The sequence below is a fragment of the Mesoplodon densirostris genome, chromosome 11 (genome assembly GCF_025265405.1).
Source record: "Mesoplodon densirostris isolate mMesDen1 chromosome 11, mMesDen1 primary haplotype, whole genome shotgun sequence".
Classification (NCBI taxonomy): domain Eukaryota; kingdom Metazoa; phylum Chordata; class Mammalia; order Artiodactyla; family Ziphiidae; genus Mesoplodon; species Mesoplodon densirostris.
Window position 1 is genome coordinate 56,731,260 of NC_082671.1, and position 27,867 is coordinate 56,759,126.

Sequence of the window (27,867 nt, forward strand, 5' to 3'; positions counted from 1 at the left end):
CTCTCAACCACTGCGCCACCAGGGAAGCCCTATATACTATATTTTTAAACTTAGTTTTTCTTTAACTATCATGGTTAACTCTGAGACTGTTTGGTTTTGCTTTTGAAGAAGGAGAATCAAATATTTTGTGGAATGTGCTTTTACTGCAGAAAAGATGATTAGATATTAGAATTTTAAAAATGACTAAGATTTCATTTTGAAGTTGGTATTGAAAGGATCTTCTTTTAAAATTATTTATTTACTTATTATTTTTAGCTGTGTTGGGTCTTAGTTGCGGCACATGGGATCTTTTGTTATGGTGCCTGGGCTTTTCGTTGCAGTGTGTGGGCTTCTCTCCAGTTACAGCACGCAGGCTCGAGAGCGCGTGGGCTCTGTAGTTGTGAAGCGAAGTCCCTTGAAAGGATCTTTAAGTGATTTATAAGTCACACAAGGAAAATAAAATAATAGTGTTTGAAACTAATTAACAGAGACATCAAAACAGTGTGTTGGAGGTAAAGCTATTCCCTTAAACTATGTTGGAAGGCATTGATTTTGTGTGTGTTTGTGTGTGTGTGTGTGAGAGAGAGAGAGAGAGAGAGAAGGAAAGAAAGAGGGAGGAATTAATGTTTTTAAAAATCCCTTGAACAGGAACTTCCCTAGTGGTCTAGTGGTTAAGAATCTGCCTTCCAGTGAAGGGGATGTGGGTTCGATTCCTGGTCAGGGAACTAAGATCCCACATGCCGCGGGGCAACTAAGCCCTTGCACCGCAACTACTGAGCCCGCGCACCACAGTTAGAGAGCCTGCGTGCCGCAACTACAGAGCCCATGCACTCTGGAGCCTGTGCGCCACAACTAGAGAGCCCACACTGTCTGGAGCCTGCGTGCCACAAATAGCTCACGCACCACAACTACTGAGCCCATGCACTTAAGCCCACACGCCACAAGTAGAGAGCCCGAGTGCCACAATGAAGGATCCTGTGTGCTGCAACTAAGACTGGATGCAACTGAAAATAAATAAATAAATAAATAAAAATAAAACAATAAAAAATAGATATGTGTTGAGCATTTAAAAAAGTTTTAAAAAAATAAAAATTACTTAACAGAGACATAATTCAAAAAGAGATCATCTTCAGCCTGTTATATAAAATGCTTAGTTTTTTCTTCCCGCAAAAATTGTGAATGCTCTGTAGGAAATTTAAATCAACAATTCTGTTTAAGCAGCAGTGATAGGTAATACTTAAACTGAATTTGAAGCAATTCAGTGTCTTGAAATGCATTCGGGATACTAAAGAGTAAACGTGTTCATTATAGATTTTCAGATCAGAAAATCAGATTTTGCTTTTTGAATTGATTTTTTTAAAAATCAGCACTGGATACGTATTTATCAAAATATTTTATTGCCAGGAATATCTGTGGACATTGAAACTATATAGATAAATATTTTTTAATCAGTTTTTCACATTGGTCTGACTTGGATTGTGAATATTTTCTGTTATACATACTGTGGTAATAAAATTCGTGCTTAATTTTTCTGAGTTTAACTTGTTTAGGGATTGAGAGGATTTATACATCAGGTCAAGCTGATGGAGGCGAACAGTTTGTAAGGCTCTTTCCACTTTGGTTTTGTGGTTGATATCCTTATAATTTCAACTGTCCCTCAGATCTTTATGGTGGAGTCTTTCTAGCATATTGGAATGACTAAGATTTTGAATGAAAACAAAATGGTGGGAAAGAAGAATCTAACTTTCTCTTAAGTGTGTATGACTTACAATGTATAACATCTTAAATTTTAGCTTTTGAAAAATAATCTGTTGGTTTATGATTTTGCAGAGAAAGTGAAACAAATCTAAACCGAGTTCTTTTATTTTTTATTTGTTTTTTTATTTTAGCTTAACAGCTGGTCATTTCTACAAACATTTAATTATTCATTATACCCGATAACTTTTCCAAGTGAGAATGCAGCAGAATGGAAAAAGCTCTTTAAACCGTGTGCTTCCCAGAGATTGTTCTTGCCAGTAAGTTTTTTCTCCGGTGTTTTTTTTGTTTGTTTATTTGAATGTTGCTTTTACACACACAAGTTAATGAAGAGTTCCATATAAATCAGTTAAATAAAAACACATGTATGATTTTCCCTTTGAACATTAGAAGAAAGAAAAACTTCCCATAGAACAAATAAAAGCTACAATAAAAAAACCTCTGTTAAAAACGAAAAATGTAAATAATTATTTGTTGAAATACTATTTCTTACATTTTAATTTATTCAGTTGCTATAAACTGTTTCATCTCTAAGGAGTTAGAGGTTGTCAGATCTCAGTGGAACCAAGTCTTTGCCAGGAGGAACGCAGTGGCAGGATCACCTGCCAGTTGTAGACTGCATTTATAATTTGGGAAATTAAGTAGATCATTAGATAATCATTTCTGTCTTAACAGCAAGCCAGTTCACCTTTTCTAGCTGATATTTTAACACAGACACAAAATTTGAGGCACGTGAACTCGAAGGGAAATGGGAACCATTTATTCAGTGGGGCTGTTCTTTGGTGGTGGTCTCTGGTGATAAACCCTGATTATTTTTTTTAAGCTAAAAATATTCAGGGACTTCCCTGGCGGTCCAGTGGTTGGGACTCCGAGCTTCCGCTGCACGGGGCACGGGTTTGGTCTGTGGTCAGGAACTAAGATCCTGCAAGCCGCGTGGTATGACCAAAAAAGAAAAAAAATAATAAAAATAAATAAAAATATTCAGAAGCCAGCTTACCTGTTCCATTTTGAATTGAATTCACTGATAGTTTTAAAATTCTCAGTAGTTGTTAGAACCACTGTAATGTTTAAAATAGTTATGGTAGTTAGAAATATTAAGTTTAAGAAGCTCACAAGTTTCTGGAAGGTATATGAAGAAACTTAAGTTACTTGTTATTATTAAGTGGATTAAGGCAATTCTTAGCATATTAAGAATAGAGTTTATCAAATCCAGGATGTCAGTTAAAATTTAAAATTAAGTTACATTTTGATAGCTGAGTCTGCCTAACCAGTAGCTTTATTGCTGAGCATAAAAAATCTGGGTCCTAGGATATCTTTCTCATTACCTGCTTCCATTGTAAGAAGCACACAAATAAGGGATTAAAGGGGAAAAGCCTAAGAAGTTTTAGGTACTTCATGTAGGTCTTAAATTTTAAAAATTAAAAAAAATCTTATGTTGAATCATTGCAATGTTACATCATTTACTTAATAGTTTGAGTGCCTCTGTTCTACCAAGTATCTGTAATGAAGTGCTGGGTATATAAGAATGATTGAAACACAGATTTCTTGTTTTCATAGAGCCTGTTGTCTGATGTGGGAGGCTGACATTAAACAAGCACATTATGACATTAAATAAGCACAGATATGTCACTGAAAAACAATGACGAAAGAAGCATGAGGTTACAGTCATTGCTCTTCTGTTTTATTCCGCATTATTAACAAGTTTAATTGTTGATGTCGTGATAGGAAATTTGCCAGATCATTTAATGATGTAATCTGGTTAAATCCCTAAATGGAATTTGAATATTAAATACTTGAAGCCGGTCAAGTTGTCCTCGTCCTTCACTCTTACTTCTGCATCTTTTTAACCAGATCTAAGTAAATTCATTTTTCTAAGTAAAATCCTTTTTTTTTTTTTTTTACTAAGTTTCTCCTCTAAAATAGATGGGTTAAAAGAACCAATGTAAGCTCTGCCGACTCCTTGTTCCCCCAAAAGGAGCCATAGAAAAATACTGATGTGGTTATTATTTAACCTTATGTATGAACTCCAGTTGGCAGTGGCTCCCACCAGTAACCCTGGAGCTTCCTGTAGTGTCTTCCTAGACTGCTAACAATACAAAAGTCTGTAAACACACATTTGTCTAATGGTACAGAAGCAAAATGATGATACAAAAACAATTTCTCTTACTCTTTGCCCCCCAAAAAGAGAGAGAGGAACAGACATCCTCATACATACATACCCTTTTAATTGTAGTCTTTGAACAAGTGAGACTTCCCTACTCAGGCTCTATAGTCAACTGTCAGATATTTTTCCCCAGCCTGATACTAAATCAGTGGGGGCATGGAGTGATTTCAGCTTCGTAACTGCTCACCTTCGTAACTGCAGGAGGAGGTAGCAGCTTTGAAAAGGAGCAGAATGAAGATCAAGCTCTTACCCTCATTGTATTCTGAACCAAAAACCTTTAGGTTAACCTAATCATTGAGTCTTACTAATACACTGGGATAGGCAATACATTTAAATTCACAGGAGTCACATTCTAAAGTGTATGGGTAAGGCAGAAATAAAAACTTACCCTTGAAAATTCCTATAAGAGATGCATGTTGGAGGTTTAACGTCTCTCAGAAAGTGACATAGTGAGTCTTCCAAGACAAGTCTTGTCTTCGCCCTTGCTATGTAAGTGCACACTTTCTTCGATTTGTTGGGAGATAGTAAGCTCAGAAATAAGAGCATAGACTCTGGAGTTAGGTGGTCTGGATTTCAATTTTGTCTCTACCATTTGCTAGCTGAGCCCAGAGTGAGGTAAAGGTGCTGGCCATTAGTGTTACAGGCTGAGGGGACGAGTTGAGAAGATCTTCATTTGTACTGATTAATTTCTGTATTTACCTCAGGAAATTAAGATTCGATATGTCAGTTCACCGAAGCTAATGTTATTTTCCATTATGAAAAACATTTCCACCCTAGTCTTTGAGGATACTGCTTTTATTTTTTCTTCCAATTTTTAGTATTGAGTTTTTGTTCTGATTTGTTTTTATAGCTTTTCTTCTCTAAAAGTTAATTAAAAAGGTTAGCAGACTATCTATATATGCTCTTGTAAAAAATGACAGACTTGGGAAAAACTACTTTTAAAAATTAATGTCAATTAGTTTCTCTCTTAGGTATTTTTTAAATAATGAAAGCCTCTTTCATGTTTTATATTAAATAGAGTTATAGTTAATGATTCAAATATCTTTCCCCACAGTTAATCCTGAAAGAAGTTGACTCACTATTGTATGTCGACACTGATATCCTTTTTTTACGGCCCGTTGATGATATTTGGTCTTTACTAAAGAAATTTAATTCCACACAAATTGCTGCAATGGCACCAGAACATGAAGAGCCTCGAATAGGCTGGTATAATCGCTTTGCCAGACATCCATACTATGGAAAAACTGGAGTGAACTCTGGAGTTATGTTGATGAACATGACCAGAATGAGAAGGAAGTATTTCAAGGTAAGTCACCGATCCAGGTTAACTTATCTCTCTTTTCCCTCCATATTGTTTGGTTTCCAATTTAATTTTGCTTTATTAAAAACTAGATTGAGCTATTCAGAATTTTTCCACTTAACTAGAATAATTGAAGAAAAGTGTGTTCTTAGTATTCTGTTTATTAGAGCATTACAGTAGGTCAGAGCAGATGGCGTTACAATGAAGTAACAGTGCAACAAGTGTGAACATCACCTTCCTAGATTGGTATTCCAGGCAGGAGTTGTCATTTTGTAGTTGTGCAGCCTCATAATACTTGAATCTAAAGTGTGGTACATCTTGGGGGAACACAGATTGTGGTTAAGAGCTAAAGACTGTCCTGTTGGCTTGGTTCAGACGCTGAGATCTTGGGTAAGCTTTGAACATCTCTGGGCTTTGATTTCCTCATCTGTGAAATGGGATGATAGATAACAGTACCTATGTCATAGGGCTTTTGTGAGGGTTAAATTAGTTAGAAGGGAGGCTAACACATAGGAAATGTTGGCTATTTTGGTGCTTTTGGAAGTTAACTTCAAAAAAAAAGTTCCTGTGTTTTTCTCATCTCTCAAATTGTGGGGTCAGTGGAAGAGTGAGGCTATTTAAATTCTCTGATTCTGCATATTCTGAACACATGAGTGTGTTGTACTGTTTACCAGTTTCATGCTGATGAGTCCTTAAGTCGTTGTAGTCTGGGGGCATTGGAGTCAAGTGGTTTAGCCTTACGTTTAGCTTTGCCACCTGTTCACCACAACCACTAACCAACTAGTTAACTTTCAAATGTCAGTGCTCTCAGCTGAAAAATAGAGATAATAAATGGACTTATGTAGGTTGTCTTTTTTAAAAGAGACCCATTCAAAATGCTTAGTACAGAGCATGACACATAGTAAGCACTTCAGTGTTAGCTAAAAGCAGTGGCTTCTGAAACACTGATAGAGACTCACTGTTTATCCCTTTACATCTAGTTAGTACTAAATCAAACATCAAGGGATATTATGTCTTTTATGGTATGAATATATATGTAATATATATGTATATTTGTATGTGTATATATATTTGTCTGGTATTTTTCTTATGGCTTCTGGTGGACCAGAATTTACACCATTACTTATTACTCCTTTCTGCATGTCTGATTTAAATCTCTTGTCCCTTCTTATCCTTGCTCTAGGCAGCAGTACTGCTTGTAACCTTCACCACCCACATCTTGCCATTTCATTCTTAAGACAGTTAATACCCATCACTCTTGTCTTCTGTAAAGATCTAGTAAACCTAGGGGTTTTTTTAGCTTTCCCATTTTCTGTACCTTTCTGAAATCTTGATTTCATTTCACTTTTGTCTTCCACAAATGAATGAATTAATGAGGCCAGTGTAACCTTTGCTTTTGCTTACAAGTGAACATCTTTCTTCAATTACCCAATATTTTGATATATTTTGAATTTTAAAATTTCATGTACCATAAAGTTTTACTAAATAAAACAGGTGTCATACCATGAGTTTTCTTACTTTTCTGATGGTTAGACTATGCACAGTAATATTATACCAGAAGATGGTGCTGTAAGATTATGTGCTAAGGAATAATGTGACTGCTCAGGAACTCTTCATTTGAAATTCTTATCTGAGAAGTGTAGTGTTGCAAATAACCTTAGAGATAATTTAGTGTAACACCATTACTTGATTTTTAAGAAAATTTCAAATTGCAGCTATATAGTTCAAATCTCTGATTATTTTTTTATTTACCTTTTACTTACTTAAATATCATTCTTAAATATGTTTAACAGTTTCTCCCCTTTCCCTTTTCTTTTTGTCTGTGGCATGTTCTAAACCAGCTAGAGATGTAGATATAGGAGTTGAAATAATTTCTAAACTTTCAAGCTTTTGTTTTTTTCTATGTATTAATGACTTGATGAAGAAAAATATGAGGAGTGTGATAGTACATTAATTTAGTAGGCACAGTTTACTTCATACCTACTATCCCTCTGTTTCAAACAACTCTATTCTTGCCCAGTGGGAACAACACAGATTTATTTTGTTTCTAAATATTGTATTTATGATTGCTGATATGTTTCTACAAAATTTATTGATTTTTAGTTCCATTTTTCATATATCTTTATTTTTCCTGATTTCCAAACATATCTTTAGCAAACATTGCCTTGTTCTTTCCTACTAACTCTATAATTTCTGGCACAGATCATAAATTTTAGAGCTCTAGTGATGTAACTGAATTACTTGTAATAACTTTTCAAACTGTTTCATGCAGATCCATGAATGTTACCCCATAGTGCCTATCACATGAAAAGCTGTAAGATTACCCACTTAGGACAGTGGCCATGGCAATGTTTTAAAAGTCTTTGCTTTGCTGTCACCCAGCCCTACCATTCATGATTATTCAGTTCCAACCTGATGTATTATAATTATATATTTAAAAAATTAAAATAGTAAAATTTTAACTTTTTTGGTTTTTTCTTATAATGCTTGATAGACATTGATATAACACTGGCTAAGATACTGCTTTGTATTTTGTATTATGATTGTATTTGCAGTGTTGAATCTCTATTAAGGTATTTCTTAACCTTTTTCTATTTATTAGCTAAAAACCAGAGAATATAAATAAGGCATCTTGAGAATTTTTTTCTTGTATATTTACTGTACCCTGTTCATGTCGTGCCACTTATTACTTTGTAAAGTAATTTTTGCCTGTTTTCTCCATCTACTGAGGGCAAGGTGTGTCTTTTATGCAGTTTTGTATTCAGAATATTCAGCATGGAGTCTGGCATAAAGTAGCAACTCAGTAGATAATTACTGGCAGAGGACAGACAGAAGTTTTAGAAACTAGGCCATTAATGAATTATTGAAAAATATTAGAAAAGAGAATACTTATTGTGAGGTGGCTGTGAGGGTCGTTTTTACTTATTTGGAAGATGTATGTGATGGAGGGCTTTTATTGTGTTACATGTAGAGCTTAAGAAAACAATATCAATTAACATCTTACCAAAAGGGATGGAACTTTTCAGAGATTAGGAGAGTGACTAATCTTTGGGAATTCATGAGTTCTCAGTTTCTAGCATTGTTGGAACATAATATGAATAGCCACCTGTCAGTTTTATATTTGTTTGTAACATAAACTGATGATAATAATGAGTCTGTCTATTTTCAAAAGCATACATAGTTCTAGAAATGAAGCTAATTTATCTTAATATAATGCATGTACATTTTGGTAGGTTTGCTGAAATTAGTAAATTAGAACTACATCTTTTTAAAAAATTACAAAACTACTTCAGCTCTATCATCTCCCGCCTCCTCTCCCTCCTCCAGTCAGTAACTCTTCTTGCCCATTCACTTGATGCCAGTTCCTGTATGCCAGCTGTTGTACTGTACTACTGTACTTTTCAAGGTACTGTACTGTAAGATTAAAAGTGTTTCCTTTAAAAAAAAATTACAAAACTAAATCATGCTTATAAAAATTCAGGCAATTCATCGCATATAGAGTAAAAAGACAAGTCCATTTACACACCACTCTCCTCGGTTTCATTCCTTTGCCCAAATGGCATTATAAACTTTGCTATGTATTCTTCAGACCCTTTAAAAAAGTATTTGGAAACAGATATACATGTACATTAGCATTTATATGTAGAATTCTTTTATATATCTTCAGTTTGCTTTTTTCACTTAGTAAATATATAAATGATTTTTATGTCAGTACATACAGTCTGTCACATTTAATGTGTGTGATATTGTGGAGAAAGAACGTTTTGATTTTATTGTTTGTGTGTACTAGTATGAATATGTAGTTACATGGCTGAAAAATCTCATGTATTTTAATTTTTACTTTCCTGACTGTACCACCAATGTGGGATGAAAATCTTTTCATAACAATTTTTAGCCATTTTTGTTTCCTTCTTTGTGAATGGCTGTATGGCCATATCCTTTGACTATTTCTGTACTTTGCTGTTTTTCCATTTCTGTTGACTTGAGCTCTTTTTATATATGATGCCTCTTTATTAAACTCATTTCTCATAGTTTTTCATTGGTTGTCTTGGATATTCTAGGTTATATCCTCAGCAAATAATACTAGTGTTATTGCTTCTTGTCCAGTATTTTTCTAGTAGGACTTTTCCTTTACATGTATTATAAAGGTCTCCCCACCTCCCACCCCTTGATTTTTTCTTTTTTCCCTAAAACTGCCCTGGACCTTGTTATTTTATCTTTCTTTTCTTTGAATAGATGTATTTCTTTGAATAGGTGTATTTCTGTCTCTCTATACATTTTTTTTTTTTTTTGCATAAGTAGAATCCAGTGAAGACTTGAACATGACATGGTACAAGGTGTCCACCAGTCCTGTCTATTTAATCTGTTTCTGGCCTTGGTCCTTTTGAGCAATTCAAAAGTTTCCTTTTCAGATCCTAAGAACATTTAGTGAACATGATCAGTGACGTATTTCAGAGTCATCCTTTCAATAAAATATTTTCTTAATAATTCCTTAAGTAAAACTTGTTTCAGTCATTTTCCAGATTTATTTCTGATTGTGTATAGTTTACTGTATTTACTGCATTCTGAGAAACTTCACACAAAGGTAATACAATTATAGCAAATTATATTTAGTTTATATTTTAGTTTTTTTTCCAGGAATTCTGACTTTTCTTTCTCGAAGGATAGATTGTTTTTGCCTCCATTGTGTTTATTATATATCCTAGAATAGCTTGTAATAATGTTTTTTAAGCTATCTGTGGAGAAGAATCGGTGTTTTTTTAAACATTATTTACAATCTGTCATGAGGCAATGCTTTTGTAAAAATAATGTAAATAAATTACTAGGAAAATATTAGACTAAATAGACATAAAATTGCTATAAAAGTTTCTAAATCTTACTCTTAATTTGTGTACTTAAATCTTGTAGAGGACATGAAAAATTTACTGATCAGCACACTGCAAACTGTACTTTGAGGAGTACTGGTTTAAGTCTGGAGAGTTTCAAAGAGTCAAATTGGTATAAAAGACTTAGTATTCAACTTCACCCCAGCTTCACATGATCCCCAGCCCTCTTTCAACTCTGTTGTTTCCTTAGGTATGAGCTATGAGTAGTTCTGTAGAGGCTGAAAAGACATCTGACGAAATTCAGTATCTTTTTTTTTTTTTTTGCGGTACGCGGGCCTCTCACTGTTGTGGCCTCTCCCATTGCGGGGCGCAGGCTCAGCGGCCATGGCTCATGGGCCCAGCCGCTCTGCGGCATGTGGGATCTTCCCAGACCGGGGCACGACCCCATGTCCCCTGCATCAGCAGGCAGACTCTCAACCACTGCGCCACCAGGGAAGCCCCAGTATCTATTTTTGATTTATCAATTTCAAATGACCTCTTTGAAATGCCAATTATAAAGGGTTGGCAAATCAGGCTAAGAATAATAGTGATCATGGTGATAATAATAGCTAACACTGTGCCAGGTACTTTTCCTAGTACTTTTTATTTATATATTAACAGGTGTGATCCTCAGCAGCTGTATGACAGAGACATAGGTACTGTGTCTAGACATATGACATAGGTACTAAAGCTATCTGCTTTTTAAGATGAGGTCACAGTCATAGTACTTAAACTACCACCTGTTAGTTTTATCACTTCTTTGTGCAGCTTCAGATACCTTCTTTTGTTATCTTCTGCACTCCAGCGGGACAGTTTTACTGACATTTATGTTTACATTAGGATCACTTGATTTTGAAACAAAAGTTTACACTTCTCCCCTTGCTCTGTAACAATTGCTAAGGGAAGAATGGGGAACTGTCATTATGCTGCCGTTTTAAACCTGGAAGCCTGAGAATCTCATTAATGTATTTACCAACAGAATGATATGACCTCTGTGCGACTACGATGGGGAGACATACTTATGCCATTGCTTAAAAAATACAAACTGAACATCACATGGGGTGATCAAGATCTGTTGAATATCATATTTTTTCATAATCCAGGTAATCATTTAAATTTATTCTTTGCATTTGTAAAAAAAATCATAGTTAATATTTAGTCAAAACTGGAGAAATGCGTTTATTTGATTTTGGCTTATACTAATGGTTATCACTTTTTTTTTTTAAGACAAAGTAAACTAAATTTAAACTAAAATTTTGCAAAGTGTTAATTCTGTGGAATTAGGGTATGTTTGCTTTTTTGTTTTGTCTCTGCCTAGAAAGCCTTTTTGTTTTTCCGTGTCAATGGAACTATCGACCAGATCATTGCATATATGGAAGCAATTGCCAAGAAGCCGAAGAAGAAGGAATCTTTATTCTTCATGGGAACAGAGGTGTTTACCATGATGATAAGCAACCAGCGTTTAGAGCTATTTATGAAGCACTGAGAAATGTAAGCTTTTTTTAAAAAAATGTTTCTGTGGACGTACTCGCAAGCTTACAGAGAACTTGCATATCCTTTACCCTAGTTCATCAGTTATAAACCCAGCACTCCTTCCACATCTAGCTCTGGCACTTGGCGTTCTGTAAGGAAGAGCACTCCCCTTTGCCCACTTACTGATCCATACATTATCAGTGTGAACTCATTGATATGTATTTTTTTCCATGATTTATAATGCAGTATTCAATTTTATTTATATTGATGCTGAAGTTGTGCCAGATTTGGTGATTGGGAGCCCTTTTGGCTATCTCTTATGCTCATTTGACATATTCCCATCATTATTTTCAGTACCTCCACATTCTTTGTCCAAACAAAATATCCCAGGCTCATCTTGTTATACATTCCCTGCCCTCACCCTGAAATCAGCTGTCAAAGGAACTCTGATGCTTATTGCTACAAGGGTGTCTTCCCTTCTAAGCCCTTTCAGCAGCAGAGCTGGGAAATACAAATATACAAATACACACAGTCATGTGCTCACACCAGTGCCTCCAGTTCCATTCCCTCAGGCCCCTTCCTTGCCTTCTCCTACTTTGTTTCTGTTTTTTTTTTTTTTTTTTTTTTTTTTTTTTGCGGTATGCGGGCCTCTCACTGTTGTGGCCTCCCCCGTTGCGGAGCACAGGCTCCGGACGCGCAGGCTCCGGACGCGCAGGCTCAGCGGCCATGGCTCACGGGCCCAGCCGCTCCGCGGCATATGGGATCCTCCCAGACCGGGGCACGAACCCGTATCCCCTGCATCGGCAGGCGGACTCTCAACCACTTGCGCCACCAGGGAGGCCCTTTGTTCTGTTTTATCTCATTTCTTCCACAACTAGAATCCTGGCTCCGAACATAAAATATTTCCTCTTTTGCTTAGTTCTACAGTACACTTAAACTAATTTCAAAAATGCTCCATTCATACTGCTATCTCCACTCCTCTGTTCTTGAAAAACCAACCTACTATAAAGGATTTGTTTCTACTCCTCCCCCCACCCCTCCCCTGCCCCAGACGAGGGTGTGTACTCAGTACTATGTACAGAAGTTACTTGCGTTAGTTCTTTTCTCCTTCTTTGAGTGTGGTTATTCATTCATTTGAAATACAGTTGGGTTCATGTGTTTCTGTATGCTTTCAGTTTTAAGTTTTTTCCCCTCATCTTTGTTGATTTAGCTTTAATTTGATATGAGGAATATTAATATACTTCAAAAAGTCAAAACTATATAACGGTTTACTCAGAAGTAGCACTCCTTCCCCATCCTTCCACCCCAGGCCCCCCACCCCATCACCAATTTCATTTTCTGGTTTGTCCTTCCTGTACAGGTAAGTAGATACATGTACGTTTTGTAATTCCCCTTTTCTTACATGAGAAGTAGCATACTGTTCATCTTTATTTGCGCTTTGCCTTTTTTACAGTATTCTGGAAATTTCGGCATTTGTAAATATTTTCTTCATGCTTTTTTTTTTAAACAGCTGTATGATATTCCATTTTGTGCATGTACCAGAGTTTATTAAATTAATCTCTTATGTTTGAACATTCTGGTCTTTTCCAGCATTTTGAATAATAAATAATGCAGCAGTGCATAACTTTGCCATACGCATATTTGTATTGTTGGGAGATGTTTCTTCAGGGTTAATTCCTGGACATGGGATAATTTTAATTGAAGATACCGTCTGTTTTCCCTACATGGGGATTATTTGCATTCCTGCCAACAGTTCATGACGAGGCCTATTGCTCACAGCCTCACTAACAGAGTGTATTATCAAGCTTGAAAAATTTTTGCCATTCTAACGAGTGAGAAATGGAATCTTAGTTTAATTTTAATTTGCCTTTCTCTTATGATTGAGATGAACATCTTTCTATATATTTAACAGCTGTTTTTACATCTTTTTGGGGGGTGAATTTTCTTTCAAATCTCTCACCTAGTCTTCTATCACTTTTAAAAAAATAACTTTATTGATAACATTATATACCACACAGTTCACCCATAGTGTAAATAATTCAGTGGTTTTTAGCATGTTTACAGAGTTGTACAGTTATCACCATGAGGGAGTTTCAGTCTCTACTCCCCACCTCCCCACCATTTGTTGCAAGTTCTTTGTGTATTAAAGATGTTAGTTCTTTTTCTGTGATATCTGATGTAAATTTTTTTCCCAATTTGACTGTTTATGGAATTTTATACCATTCAAAGTTGTTTTTTAAAAATTTTGTGTAATCAAATTTAAAACCTTTTTTTAAAAAAGTAGTAATTAGAAAGTCTTTCCCTACCTATACTCAGCTTATAGAAAAATTCACCTATATACTTTTTCATTTATTACATTTCGCTTTCTGCTCAATTTGGAATTTACTCTTTTGAGAGAGGAATAGATCTAATTCGATCTTTTTCCAAATAGCTGTCTTTTCCCAACATCATTTATTTAAAAGTCTATCTGTAACCCAAAGATTTGAGATACTGACTTTATTATATACTAAAGTTCCATTTGTAATTTCTGGATTTTCTGTTTTGCTCCAATGGTCTGTCCATTTGTATACTCTTACACACTATTTTAATTATAAAGCCTTTGTGCTGTATTTTAATATCTGGTAAGGTTACTTCCTCTTCATAGCCTGTCCTTTCAGTGTTTTCCTACCTATTGTATTTTTATTTTTCCACAAATGTCAACTCATTTAATTACATAAAAAACTTGTTTTTTTGTTGGGAGTGTATCATCTTCACATATTAACTTAGTGGCTGCTGACATTTTAATGGTGTTGAGACATCTTAAGAACAAGGTCTGTCTTTCATTTGTGTCTTTCAGGAATGTTTAATAGTTTTCTTCATACTATGGATTTTGAACATATCTTAAGTTTATCCTTAAGTATTTTATCTTCTTTGTTGCCTTCGTAAATGGGGTTTTCTCTTTTAAGCATTTACTTTATATCGAGTTTGGGAAAAAATTATACTGGCCCCACCACCCCAGATATCTGTTCTCTCTCTTTTTTTTTCCTTGTTCTTACAGTGCTCTTGTTTAATTAAGGTGGATTGACGGGGGGAGATGATGCATGAACCAGGTCTCTGAATATGTTGGGGACCAAGACTTGGGGCAAATCCAAATAAGGACTGGATTTATGATTTTGCTTAAGGAGCATTATATCAAGTGCTATCCATGCAGCTAATTCATTGATACCTGGGGAGAAGTGTACGTGAGCACTCATCTCTCGCGTGGGTGTGTTCACTGCTCTGCTAGACTGTGTCTAATCTTATGTGGACGTGAAGACAAAAACATAAGTAAAATAACAAGAGTGGTTTGGTGTAAGCCTGGGGGTCAGGAGAAGAGCTGATGCCCCTGTTTGCTAGATGCTCAGTATTTGCTCGTGACTGCTCTCACTGTTTGCTAGTACAGCCTCAGTAATAGGAATGAGGATAAAGATACTGAACTGTAGCCTACTGAGACACAGATTGTACTAGGACCGTGAAAGACTGCAAGTTTTGCCCCGAAGAGCCAGGGAAGGCTTCGTTGATGAGGCATTTGACGTGAGCCCTGAAGAATGAGTAAGAGGTTGCCAGGTGAGCAGGCTGGGCCAAAATTGCCTGAGAAAAAGCCTCAGGGGTTGTGGAAGGTCCACGAGGAGGTCAGGCGTTGAGCTGTTCGGGGTGATGGGTGAAGGGAGGCAGCGGCAGGGCTGGGCTAGATGCGGTGATGACGTGCTGTGTAAGGTGACGGTCTGCAGTGACAAGGAGCTGAAGTTGTCTCCTGGAAATCTGAGTTTCTCAAACCTGGTCGTAGGCAAAGTGCTGACAGCATTGTAGGCTACAGTTTTAGTGTTTTTGCTAAGTTTCTTGTCCTATAAACCTGAGAGAGAAGGTTTCTGAAGAATCAGTTTATCACGATACAGCTACACTCACTGAAGAAATATAAAATTTAGTGATGTTCATTTTCATGTAGCCGACCTTGTATGCCTTCAGAAATCAATATCGTATTTTAATAATGCTTTATCATGGGTTGTCAAGAGGTGATAAAAATGACAAAAGGTACATTTGGGGTTCTGAGACTTTGCAGGATAGAAAAGAAATGCACTCCTATAAAAATGTGATTTCTTTGTTGCCTTTGATCATTTAAAAAAACAATATTAAGGAATTAAATCTTACTAGTTTTATTCGATCTTTTCTGATCTTCTATAAATGTATACTTTTAAAAAATTGAGTATTGGTTTTAAGCTGATGAATTACACTTGATTTTTAAAAAATAAATCTTATTTTAAAAACTATTTCAAATACTGAAGTAATTAAAGATTAATATTTGTTTTGGGTCCATATTAATAGCCATATTACCCATTTTTCAACTTAATGAAGTTAATCAGTCTTTTTTGGTGCTCTTGGTTAGTATTTTTATCTTTCCTTATCTATAATTCAGTGAGAAGTGTAATTTAAAAGAATTGCAGTTTAGACAAGGGCATTTATGCAAGTTTCAGACAGAAGCTTAGTCATAGCCATCGAATGCTGTGAACAATAAGGACGTGAACCATTTTTAAAATGTAAACGCATGGCTATGTCTGCCAGCAAATCAGTTTTTACAGCCCACACATAGTTGTTAAATATTAATTGCTGAGTGAATAAAAATACTAAGATTAAAAATTGCAAATTTGCAATGGGAACAAAATATTTTATTGCTCTGTAAAATATTTTCTGCTTCTTGTATTTCGTTTGAATTATTAGATTTCTTGGTGTTTCTCTGTTACCTTTGATTTACTTCACACCCTTCTTCTATTTGCATAAGATGCAGTAGGTTTGCAGAGATGCAAGGGATTCTCGACCATTTCCCTCCTGCACGACCTTGTATATAGTTGGCACTCAGCATTTGTCAGATTGAACTGCCTGCCATTCTGCCATACTTTTAAAACATGTTCTGTTTTTCGAAAATGCCTTTTAATTATCTACTTGTGGTCATCATAACCTCACTATTTATTCACTGCCTTCAACTGACAGTCTTAGATATAAAACATGACCTTCCTAAAAGTTTGTGTGCTGGGTACGGTGCCAGTGAAGAGGGAGGGAGTGATTAACTGTGTCAGGAGAGGTTCTCAGAGGAGCTGACATTGGACTGAGCTGGAAGGATGAGTACCAGGCAGGCAGGAATGGTGCAGACCAGTCAAGGGTAGCACTCAGTATGGGAAGAGGCACACAGTTAGGTAAGGGCACATGTGGCCTCTGGGAAAGGGAACGTCTGGATGTGCATTCCATGCTGCACAACTCCTGGACACTGCAGAGTCTGTGGCTGGTGGAGGGTGTGACTTCCGGCTGTGTACTACAGGTAGACATCTGGGTGATTTATCACCTTCTCCCGTAAAGGTCAAATTACTTGTGTTATATGTTGGACTAAAAGGGCCCTAATTCATGAGGCACTATTTTTATTTTGGGAAAATACTCATCAAAAGACTTTCCCAGTGAAGAAAAAAGAAATTTAACCCCAAACACTGGGATTTAAATCACATGAAAATGGATGAACTGAATCTCAAGTACTCCTGGGAGTTTACTTTTAAACACTTTTGTTATGTTTTCATTTCTTGTCATTGTAGAGTAAGAAAAAGACCACAGTTGGCTCTTCCATTATTACTCGCCTCTCAGCCACAGTTGTCCAAGTATGTTGTTTATACACAGTGAAATGTTACTTGACAGTATCACTTAATACAGGTGTTAAACCTTGAAGAAGGTAAGGTAAACCTGACCTTCTTCATCATAACCCCAGACAAATGTGCTGTATACAGCACAGCACAGTTTCCCACTGTTAACAGAGCTGCATCTTTTAACAGTGTCTTTGAAACTGACTAGCAGTGCTGTATGGTTGTAAAGCTGTTGACGTTTTTTTCTCTTTTTTTAACATCTTTATTGGAGTATAATTGCTTTACAGTGGTGTGTTAGTTTCTGCTTTATAACAAAGTGAATCAGTTATACATATACATATATCCCCATATCTCTTCCCTCTTGCATCTCCCTCCCTCCCACCCTCCCTATCCCACCCCCCCATCCCACCCCTTTAGGTGGTCACAAAGCACCGAGCTGATCTTCCTGTGCTATGTGGCTGCTTCCCACTAGCTGTCGATTTCTTTTGCAGCTGAGGTGGACTCCTGGCTTAGCCTCTTAACTAGCTTTGTAACTGGGAAGATTCTCCCCCTGCCTTAAGTTGCTTCTTTGTAAATAGTGATGTCCTATTTCATGAAGTTGGTATGAGGCTTAAGTGCATTAATATGTATAAAGCTCTTAGAACAATGCCAGGCAGAGTAGGAAGGGTCCTCTTTTAACCAGTCCGGCTTTCAACAGTCTCTCCTAGATCCCTGTGTGCTAGCTGTTGTTATTTTCGTTATGTTCTTCCCAGTTAAGCCTCTCTCTCTTTTTTTTGTTGTTTTCAAAAATACTTCAAGATATTTATCTTCAGTATATGGGATTAGGTTTGAAAAATCACCCCAAGAGTGAAGGTTTCATGCAGTTAATGTTCATAGTGTTCTTGCACTAGAGGCACCCAGGTTTAGGATCTCTTTGCAGCTCTACACGTCCATGTTCTAAATTAGCATCTGTGTTCAGCCTGTTCTCCCTAGATGGGCTGTGGCTTCCTACAGACTCACTAATTGTGATTCAAATGGTGCTTTTATTTCCTCTCCCTCAGTGGCAGCGTAGTGAACCTCAGGTCATATGCAGCCCTTCTAGATTTCAGGTTCTGAATTTCCTTCAGGATTTTGCATTTTTCACTGACTTCAAACTTTTCCCATAAAATGTTCTATTTTCAAGCCCCGTCAGTCTTTCGGATTGTAGCTGCAAATACTAAATGAAAAAATGTACCTGGTTGAAAATACTAAGCTCACAGGTTATTTGCACTTAACTATTACAACAGTGTTTTCCAAAATATATTCCTTGGAATATTAATATATTCTATGGTGAAAAGGGTAAAAAGTATATTTTGGAATTAGTGGGCCAAACAATACCCAACAGATGTGTTTTTTGTTTTTATAGTTTTTCATGTGCCACTGTGAATCCCCCCAAGAGTGCATGGTATTTAGCAGTTCTCAAACATATTTATCCCTGGGATCCCTTTGTGCAGTTAGAGTTCTGTGGGAAGCACTGACCTGTGCTGTCATTTTGCATTCCTCCCACTCCGTGCCTCCATCTCACTCCTTTCCAGTCCAGCCGCACCAGTGTTATCAGAGTGATTCTTGGCTTATTAGTCTCTCTCAGACACCTCGAGCTTTTGGTTGTCACCTCACGCCTGTCAGTATCTCTGGTCTTCTGCCCTTGACCATGTTCTTGCCTTGGCCTGGAGTGCCCTGCCTCCACGCTCCTCTCTGAAGGGCTCTCCCCAGTACCCCCAGTGAGTTACCCGTACTCTCTCCCTCCTCCTGTGAGATCGTAGTCTGCTTAACTCATTGAAATTATTTTGGGGGCACATGCTTTCTGTGAGACTTTAAATGGAGATTGTCAATGTCAAGTTGATTGAAGAAGAAGTTGTTGGGAATAGAGTTAAATTTTTATATATATCTTTGTCTTTTTATTTTCTTTCTCTAGTGTTCTTTTGAAGATGACAACATCCATTCTTTATTAAAGCCTTTAGAACTGGAACTACAAAAGACAGTGCATACATACTGTGGAAAAATTTACAAAATATTTATCAAACAGCTGTCAAAAAGCATACAAGATCGTTATGATAGACCACCAAAGGAAAGGTGATTCTTGGTGACCGCTAAATCAAATGAATTAAAACAACAAAATATCAGAGGATATGTGTGAAGGAATAGTCTTAGATGAAGTGTTCAGGAAGGAATTATTTATCTTCAGAATAATTTTTTTCCCGAAGAAGCTAAATGAGCAGTATTTTCATGTAATGAAGAATAAGTTGAAGTCTTGGACCCCAACAAGAAGATAGTTTTGACTTCTGATGTTTTGTAATGCTATTTGCTATCATTCTAGTATTGATGAAGATATTATTGAATGGTTATAGCCTACAGACTTTGTTTTACTCTTACTCTCAAGTGGGTAAGAGCAGTAGGGATGTATGGTTGGAGAAAAATGTACCTCATACACAGTGGAAACACTCAAACTGTGAGTATAGCAATAATTTTATGTCAGCACTAACCTCACTTTAAATGTGTGAGAAAAGAAAGTTGTTTACAGGAGCAGAAAATGTTCTGTTTCTAAAGAAATGGGATGTAACTGATGTCACTATCGACAATCTGTGTGTGCCTTTATACATTTCATCTCTGTTTTAAAATATTTTTGTGACAATCATGCTTAAACTTATTTTTAGTTTATAAGTAAACTGCACATTTAAAATTGAGAGGGAAAACTGAAAGTTTTGATTATTAGTCTCTGTGTGTATTTGTGAAACGTAGAATTTTCATTTGTACGTGCTTAACTGTCTTGCCAAAAGTCATATCTAAGATTATTAATTAGGTATTTTAGGAAATTTTTTCTCACTTTAAATGAAAATTTTCAGCTTTACTGGGCATTCTGGACACAGTAAATATACTGATAATAAAATGAGAACCTAACGAGTGTACTTATATGATGGTGGAAAATGTGATGGACCAAAATGCATAAGCTATGTACTTCCTGTGAGCAGTCATTATAGTTACAGTGGAGCAGGAAAAAACTGGTCCACTGAAACCTTTGTCCTTCTACCTCAAAATGGCTTTGCAAGATATTTTTGAAGAAGCAAATATACGTATAGAGCCTTACTTTAAGTTAGACAACTTTCATGGATGATTGGCTTCAGAAGATTGTCACATCTGATTATAGAAAAACTAGTTTTGATTTGGTTTGATGTGCATGTCCTCCTTCTTTAAATCTCACTTAAGACAGTTATTATTTTTTTTATCTTGGCAATAAGAAAATATTACTTCTCTGTGTTTTTGACCTGTCTTCTATAGCTGTAGATTCTGAGTACTTAGCATGTACTGTGCTGGGGCACACGTCTCATTTTACCAAGTACTGTATGGTTAACTTCTTTTTCTCCTTTTGACATTTTAACGCTTAAATAGAGAAGAGAAAACCATGAAGGAAGACGATCACCTTTGTGAAAATAGTGGTGATTGGCTTTATGAAGACACAGCGCCCTCTGTGGAGACGTGGAAGACGGTGCTCTGTCTTTGCAGTTCAGTCAGGGACAAATTGAGAGAGGAAGGTGTAAGAAAGGCAGATTAGAAGCTGATGGCCAGCTCAGCACTCTTGGACAGAAGCGTTCAGAGAGCACAGTCTGTGCGTCCCTGGCAGAGCACCGTGGTGACTGTGAGAACTTGTGAACTTGTTGAAGTTGATTTGCTAAATAAAAAATGAGGTCCCTAGAATTTTGAAGTTTGGAGAGTATAGGATCATTTTTAATGGTCCCCAGGTGAGACCATTGGTGACCTGGCTACATTAGACTCTTGTGGGGACCTTGCTGAGAATGGATTCCTGGGCCTCACCTTTGGTGACTCTGGTACCCCATGTCTAGATGGGTCTGCACATTACACAGAAGTAGAGAGAATAGTACAGTGGTACTCCTTGTCCAGATCAAACACGTCAATATCTTACCACATTTGTGTCATCTATCCCTTTTTCCTTTGCTGAAGTATCTTAAAGAAAATGCCAGGCATCATGTTATTTCTCCTCTGTGAACACTTCGGTAACCACAGTGACATCATATCTCCTTTGGCTTCAGTTAATATCCAGTTCTTAGGCAGATTTCCCTTATTGACTACAATGTTAGAATCAGAGTGCAAAAATAAGTCACATTATGATTCTATTTTTAATAAGCACCTCAGATGATTTTGGTGTCGGTTAGTTTGGGAACCCCTGGAAATCATTTTGCCAACTTGAAGGTTGAAGTTAGGACCACAACTCTCGGCACAGTTGGTGGATTATAAATGTGATTCTGAAACATTAGCGTAAGTACTTGGGGTTATTGACAAGATACAAATTTATATTAGGAAGTTGCTTAGATTTAATTTCCTTAGTGAACAGAGACTCTTAGCCCCATAGGCTCTAGTATGATTGGGACTGGGTGGAGTGTGATCATAGTTTAACTAGACTGTATGCTGTGGTCTCACGCCTGTTGTACCCATTTACACTGTTACACACTCTACATTGTGGATCAGTTGGAAGGTTCTTCATGTGGTTTATTCAGACCTGACTTAATTGAGCGTTTTACCATAAATTGGGTTATGGTGAAAACTCTCCACTTAGGGACTGTGTTTACCTGAAAGTTAGGGTATCACAAAAAGACCTTAACAATATTAAAATGAGTTTTCTGAGTTTAGATAAGGTAACTTTTTCCTTGAGAAGTCTCAAGAAATGCAGTTCTCAGCATTAATGAGGTTAAATTCTAGAACAGCTTAGAGAACGTTTTATATTTCTTTCCATAAGATGGTGTATCTATGCAGTTTATATGAATTACATTCTATATTCTTTGAGTCTATGTGTTAGAACAATTCTGACCTCAGAACTATCTCTGGGCTGCAGTATTACCAAAGTGGAATGACTTTATAATGTAGCCAACCCTCATTTATATGAAGTAGCCATCTTAGAGGAACTTGGAAAACCTTTAGAAAATATATATTGTGATTTACATTTTAAGAAAATACATACTTTTTTTTTTTCCCTGTGAAGAGTAGTTCATAATGTATATGGTAACCCACTTATCTTTGGACACCTCAGAGCCTGAAACAATACTACTGCTTACTCACTGCTCTCTCATCTTGCCTTCAGTCAGATGTTATTGGTGTAATGGAAAGAAAACCAGACTGTGAACTAGATCTGGACACTCTTCTTGGTTAGGGACCCGAGGCGTATCATTTAACCTTCTCTGTGCCATAAGTTTGTGAACAATCAGTATGCCCCTCCCACCTCATAAGACTCAGAAGTCATGAAGTTGAGACCCAGAAGAGAGAATGGATTTGCTGCATGGCTTGTATCATGCCACAGCAGCATTACTGTTGAAGTTCTGTGTTGCTCTGTTGTCTCCTGAACAGATCATTCTGTTTTAGGCTGAATGTTTTTTGACATGTTTTATATCTCCGGTATGAATTTGCTTAGATTATGTAAGGAAGAATTTTTAAGGAAGAGAAAGCAAAGGAAAGAATGATGTAAAGGAATGATCAAAGGAAGAAGGAAAAGAGAGGAAGTGAGAAAAGTGAGGAAAGAGAAGGGAATAAGAGTGAGAATGGCCAAAGGCAGAGTGCAAGAAGAGAGGGGATGAGAGTGGGGAAATTGAGAAGTAGAGGTAGAGAGCGGAGGTGTGGGAACAGTCACTTTTTGAGTTGCAGCACCCCAGCCTGTACCACTGTCTGCTTGCCTTCCTCTGTTTCAGTTCACGAGGCCCTCTGGGCTCAGGAATTGTGCTGGATTTCATGGAAGGGGCAACCAGGCTACCTTTGTTTGATTTGTTGATCCTAAAGTATTTTCCCAGTCACTCTACTCACTGATCATTTAGTGCTGTGAGTCAACATTGTATTTTTTTTTGTATTTTTTCGTTAATTGGATCCAAGTTTGTGAGCTAAGACCTGTCGAAACACAATGACAAATATCTTCCTTTTTAACATCCTTTTAGTCTTCCCAGATGCTGAACTATGCAGGACTGACCACATAGATAACACAGGAGGAGGGAATGGCCGTATCAGATCTGAAGGGGGCCCAGGAATCTATCACAGTGGTTTTCCCAGATGATACTGATAAGAAGCTAGATTTGGGAACCACTGCCCTACCTTGAATGAATGGCATCTTAAACAGTACATCACATCTCTTGATTCTTCAGTAGGCATACTTCCAGTTGTAGTGTTAGGAATGGATTAAAGAGAACAGGAGACAGCAGGAGTACGTTAAATGGAAAAACCTTAAAAGAAAGTATTCAGTGTCTTCTTTTTCAGAAGTTTATATTGTAAGTAATAAACACCTTAGTGTTAATCAGTAGTGATTTAGCGAGACCACTGATTTTTTTTTTTTAAATAACTTTTGGTTCCTTAGAGTAAAATAGAGAAGTAGGGAAGCAGTATGTCAGGTGTGGGGCCAGTTATCATTTTATTAAATGTAATATCAAGCATCTTAAACAATTGCCTTATTGCATTTTAATATTTAATAAAAGTAGATTAAATAATGATTAGTACTGTAACAGTTATCCTTTTATACATTGCCAAAGCAACCCTTTTTTGCCTGTTAAAGTCTGGCTAAACTGTCCTGGTGTTCGTCGTTTCTTAATTCATTGAACATGAAACTAGATTTTTATAACTAAATTATATAAACTTAAGGCAGGGGTGAAAGGTGATGCAAGAATTTTTTTTAACTAAAAATGAATATGGTATTAATCCAAATATCTAGCAATTACAGAATTATGAGAACATGGAATAGCATATTGGACTAGGCAATTTAAAACTGATTACAAGTCGATGTCAAACTTCTAAATGGAAAATATGTATTGTCACCTCATCTCTACCAATTAATTCCAAATGTCTAATGGGATTGTTTCTTAAGAATTTTCTGTACACCCAGTTTTCAAACAAAAGAGGACCTTTGAAAAGATACGGAGAGAAAAAGAAAGGAAAATTTCTGTCACTTCTAATGCTGTGAATGTTATTTGGAGGGTCTGTGGTCAGACATTTTAATGCCAAACTTAAGACCTGATGTGGAGCCTCTGATTATGTGTAGTTTACATATACAATCTGAATTTGTGAGCATATTCAAACACACATCATCATAGCAACTCCTTGTAAAAACTGAAGAAAAGCAACAGTGTACCTTTCATTTAAAATGTAAGTTGACTTTGACTATGATGGTAAATAGCTGTTTTCAACCTGTGTATAAAATCTCTTCAGGGAATATTGGAATGTTATGCAAAAATAATTCAGGGCTTGTAGCATAGCTGTAAACTGTGTCATCCATTGCATCACATCCATTGTTGTCAGTATCTGAGAGCTGGGCCAGTGGCTTTTGATGCATGTTGTAACAGAAGATTTATGAAGGAGATGGTGGTTTGTACTTGTTCCTGAAGTCAGAAACTGGAAGGTGTTTCCATTTTTCACAAGCATTTTGCATAAATATGTTAATATTTTGAGTAGTAATGATTCTAAAGTTGCAGGAAGGCATTTTGGTGTACTGTGTTACACAGAGATTACTACTCTTAAATTGATTTTTACCTGAAAATATGACAGTTTTAGGATAATTTGGGTATCTTCCTCCAAGTATTTTGTGTATCTTGACATTTATTAAAGGGAGGGTCAATATAAGATTATAGATTGGGATGTAACCTGAGAATAATGGAAAGTTGCTCTGTTCTGTTTTGGGGGGATTCAAATCATCTTTTTCTTGAGAAATTTTGTGTTGTTCTTACTAAATAAACATCTACTCAATAAATATCTAATTTCTTCAAGTGATGTGTCTGAATTATTCTAGCAGTCAGAAGCAATTTTGGAATCTTTAGGCTTGGGAAGTTTGATAACTAAAAGGGCAGTTCCTGGACTAATTTGGCAACTGGACAATGTCATCAGAAACCTGGGTACCTTTTGTCTTTACAGTACTGTTCTCAGCATGTGAGCTGTGTCTCCCCCGACGGCCCCCAAGTGACAGCCAACATTCTGCATCTCAAGTGACAACCAGAGGCAAAAATATATCTTTTTATAAGAGGAAGGTGCCACCTGTCTCCATTCACTTGCTCTCATAGCCATAGCAATATCTGTGTCCAAAACAATTACTTTGCAAAGAGAATAAAACTTCAATGGTTGGCTCAGACCATGATTTGCTCCAAACTTAAATATAGCCTCCCTTGAAGAATGTCTACTCACAGGAAAGGAAATAACATCAGGGTTCTTTTAGAAGTCTGTGGGGTAGAACGGTAGGGGCTTAGAAGATAGCTATCGGGTAGGCAACAGACCTAGATGATTTTACTGGCCCAAGTATTTCTTTTTATTATTATTCTTATTATTTTTGGCTGCGCTAGGTCTTCATTGCTGCACACGGGCTTTCTCTAGTTGTGGCGAGCGGGGGCTACTCTTCGTTGTGGTGTGCAGGCTTCTCACTGCAGTGGCTTCTCGTTGCGGAGCACGGGCTCTAGGGCGCGCGGGCTTCAGTAGTCGTGGCGAGCAGGCTCAGGAGTTGCGGCTCGCAGGCTCTAGAGCACAGGCTCAGTAGTTGTGGTGCATGGGCTTAGTTGCTCTGCAACATGTGGGATCTTCCTGGACCAGGGATCGAACCCTTGTCCCCTGCGTTGGCAGGCAGATTCTTAACCACTGTGCCACCAGAGAAGTCCCCAAGTATTTCTTAAAATTACCCAGAGGATCAAATTTCAGATCTAGAGAAGAGTACCTTTTCTGTGCCAGGGTGTAATTGTGCTTTAACGGGTCTCTGTAATGTTATGATCCAACAGTTCTCAGTTTTACATATTTTATTATCTATACAATGGTTTTCTGGTTACAGTGATAGCATGAAGGATTTTAAAAGATTATTGAGGTGATGACTACTTTCAGGAGAGTTTAAGAGTTCTTCTAGGGCTTCCCTGGTGGCGCAGTGGTTGAGAGTCCGCCTGCCAGTGCAGGGGACACAGGTTCGTGCCCTGGTCCGGGAAGATCCCACATGCCGCGGAGCGGCTAGGCCCGTGAGCCATGGCCGCTGAGCCTGCGCGTCCGGAGCCTGTGCTCCGCAACGGGAGAGGCCACAACAGTGAGAGGCCCGCGTACTGCCAAAAAAAAAAAGTTCTTCTAAATTTATGTTGAGAAATGTATTAATAGTTAGTTATTAGCAACCTTTATCATATTTTTAATCATTTATAAGTTACAAAATGCCCTCATTGAAAAACATTCAAACAATACTGAAGAATTATAAGTATATGAAGTAAAAAGTAAAAGACTCCTAACAATCCACCCCTAAGAGCATTTGGTGTGTATCCTCCCTATCTTGCTATGCACATGTACACACAGTGTACCCACACACGGGCTTGGTCCTACAATGGCTTCTACAACTTGCCTTATTTCACACAGTATATTATGATATCTTTCCTTGTCGATACATTAGACCTACCTCATTCTTTAGCTGCATATTATGTCATAGTAGTGTACTTAAGTAGAGATTAGCGTATGGACTTCTGAAGTATGAAAGCGTAAGTAATGAGTTTTAACTTGTTAGGGGAAATAGTCATTAACTACTTTTACCATTTTTCTAGTTGTAATTTAAGGTGCATTAAATCATGAATAAACTGTAGTGTACCTTAAAAATCAAAGTAAATATCAGATTATTAAAAATTTTTTAAATTGAATGGGAAGTTTTTGTAAGAAATAATATGTAAGATAATAAAATAACAATAGTTACATTTCTGTGAGACTGGCATGTCTGAATATTGTTACTTCAGGGTTCTTTTATCTTTCCATTCTCATTTTGAATAGTATTAAAATACATTTGAATAGCTCTAAAAAATTTATTTGTAGAAATTAACAAAATTTGACCCTCAATTTTACCTGTGCTTTACCTACTGTTCTTTAGCATTTAAAATATTTTAAGTGGGCCATTAATCTATTAGAACAGGGCTATCTGACAGTCTGACAGTAATATAATGCAAACACATTTAATTTAAAATTTTCTAGTAGCCACGTTAAAAGTGGTAAAAAGCACCATAAAAAGCAATTAAGTTGTTTTTTTTTTTTTTTTTTTTTCGGTACGCGGGCCTCTCTCGTTGCGGAGCACAGACTCTGGACGCGCAGGCTCAGCGGCCATGGCTCACAGGACCAACCGCTCCGCGGCATGTGGGATCTTCCTGGACCAGGGCACGAACCCGCGTCCCCTGCATCGGCAGGCGGACTCAACCACTGCGCCACCAGGGAAGCCCTGCAATTAATTTTAATAATACATTTTACTTAATTCAGTATATCCAAAATATTGTCATGTGGGCATGTAGTGAATATAAAAATGTTAGTAAGATCATAGTTTTTCCATACTGTACTAAGCCTGTATTTTTCACATGCAGCACATCTCAATTCAAATTTGCTACATTTCAAGTGGCCACTTGTGGCTCATAGTTAACATCTTGGACAGCACAGCTCTGTAGAGTACAAACTCTGGAGGCAAAAATCATTTCTGTTTTTTCAGTGGTATCTGTCACTGTGACTGTACATGGTAGACACACAGATTTGCTCAGAGAATTTTAACTGAGGGATGTTTTATAAAACTGGAAGTTTTTTGTTTTTTGTAAATTTGTAAAAGAGTTTGAACTCTGGCCATTTTATTTATAAAGACATTAAGTAAAATTCTGTTCCCCCAAAATGTATACCCTCGTTGATAGTGAAAGAAATTAAACCAGAAGAGGTGAAAAT

The 27,867-nt window shown here is 36.9% G+C and overlaps 1 protein-coding gene across 2 annotated transcripts in view; it reads left to right on the top strand.

Annotated features, from left to right (window-relative positions):
• Positions 1-24,744, top strand: part of GXYLT1 (glucoside xylosyltransferase 1) — a 53,115-nt gene extending 28,371 nt beyond the window's left edge. For both annotated transcript variants that reach the window (XM_060112498.1, XM_060112500.1), the window contains 5 exons: positions 1,869-1,994; positions 4,953-5,204; positions 11,043-11,166; positions 11,382-11,554; positions 19,109-24,744. In XM_060112498.1, the coding sequence (XP_059968481.1) occupies positions 1,869-1,994; positions 4,953-5,204; positions 11,043-11,166; positions 11,382-11,554; positions 19,109-19,270 (837 nt within the window). In that variant the 3' untranslated portion in view covers positions 19,271-24,744. The remainder of the gene's footprint in view (positions 1-1,868; positions 1,995-4,952; positions 5,205-11,042; positions 11,167-11,381; positions 11,555-19,108) is intronic.
• Positions 24,745-27,867: the final 3,123 nt, after the last annotated feature.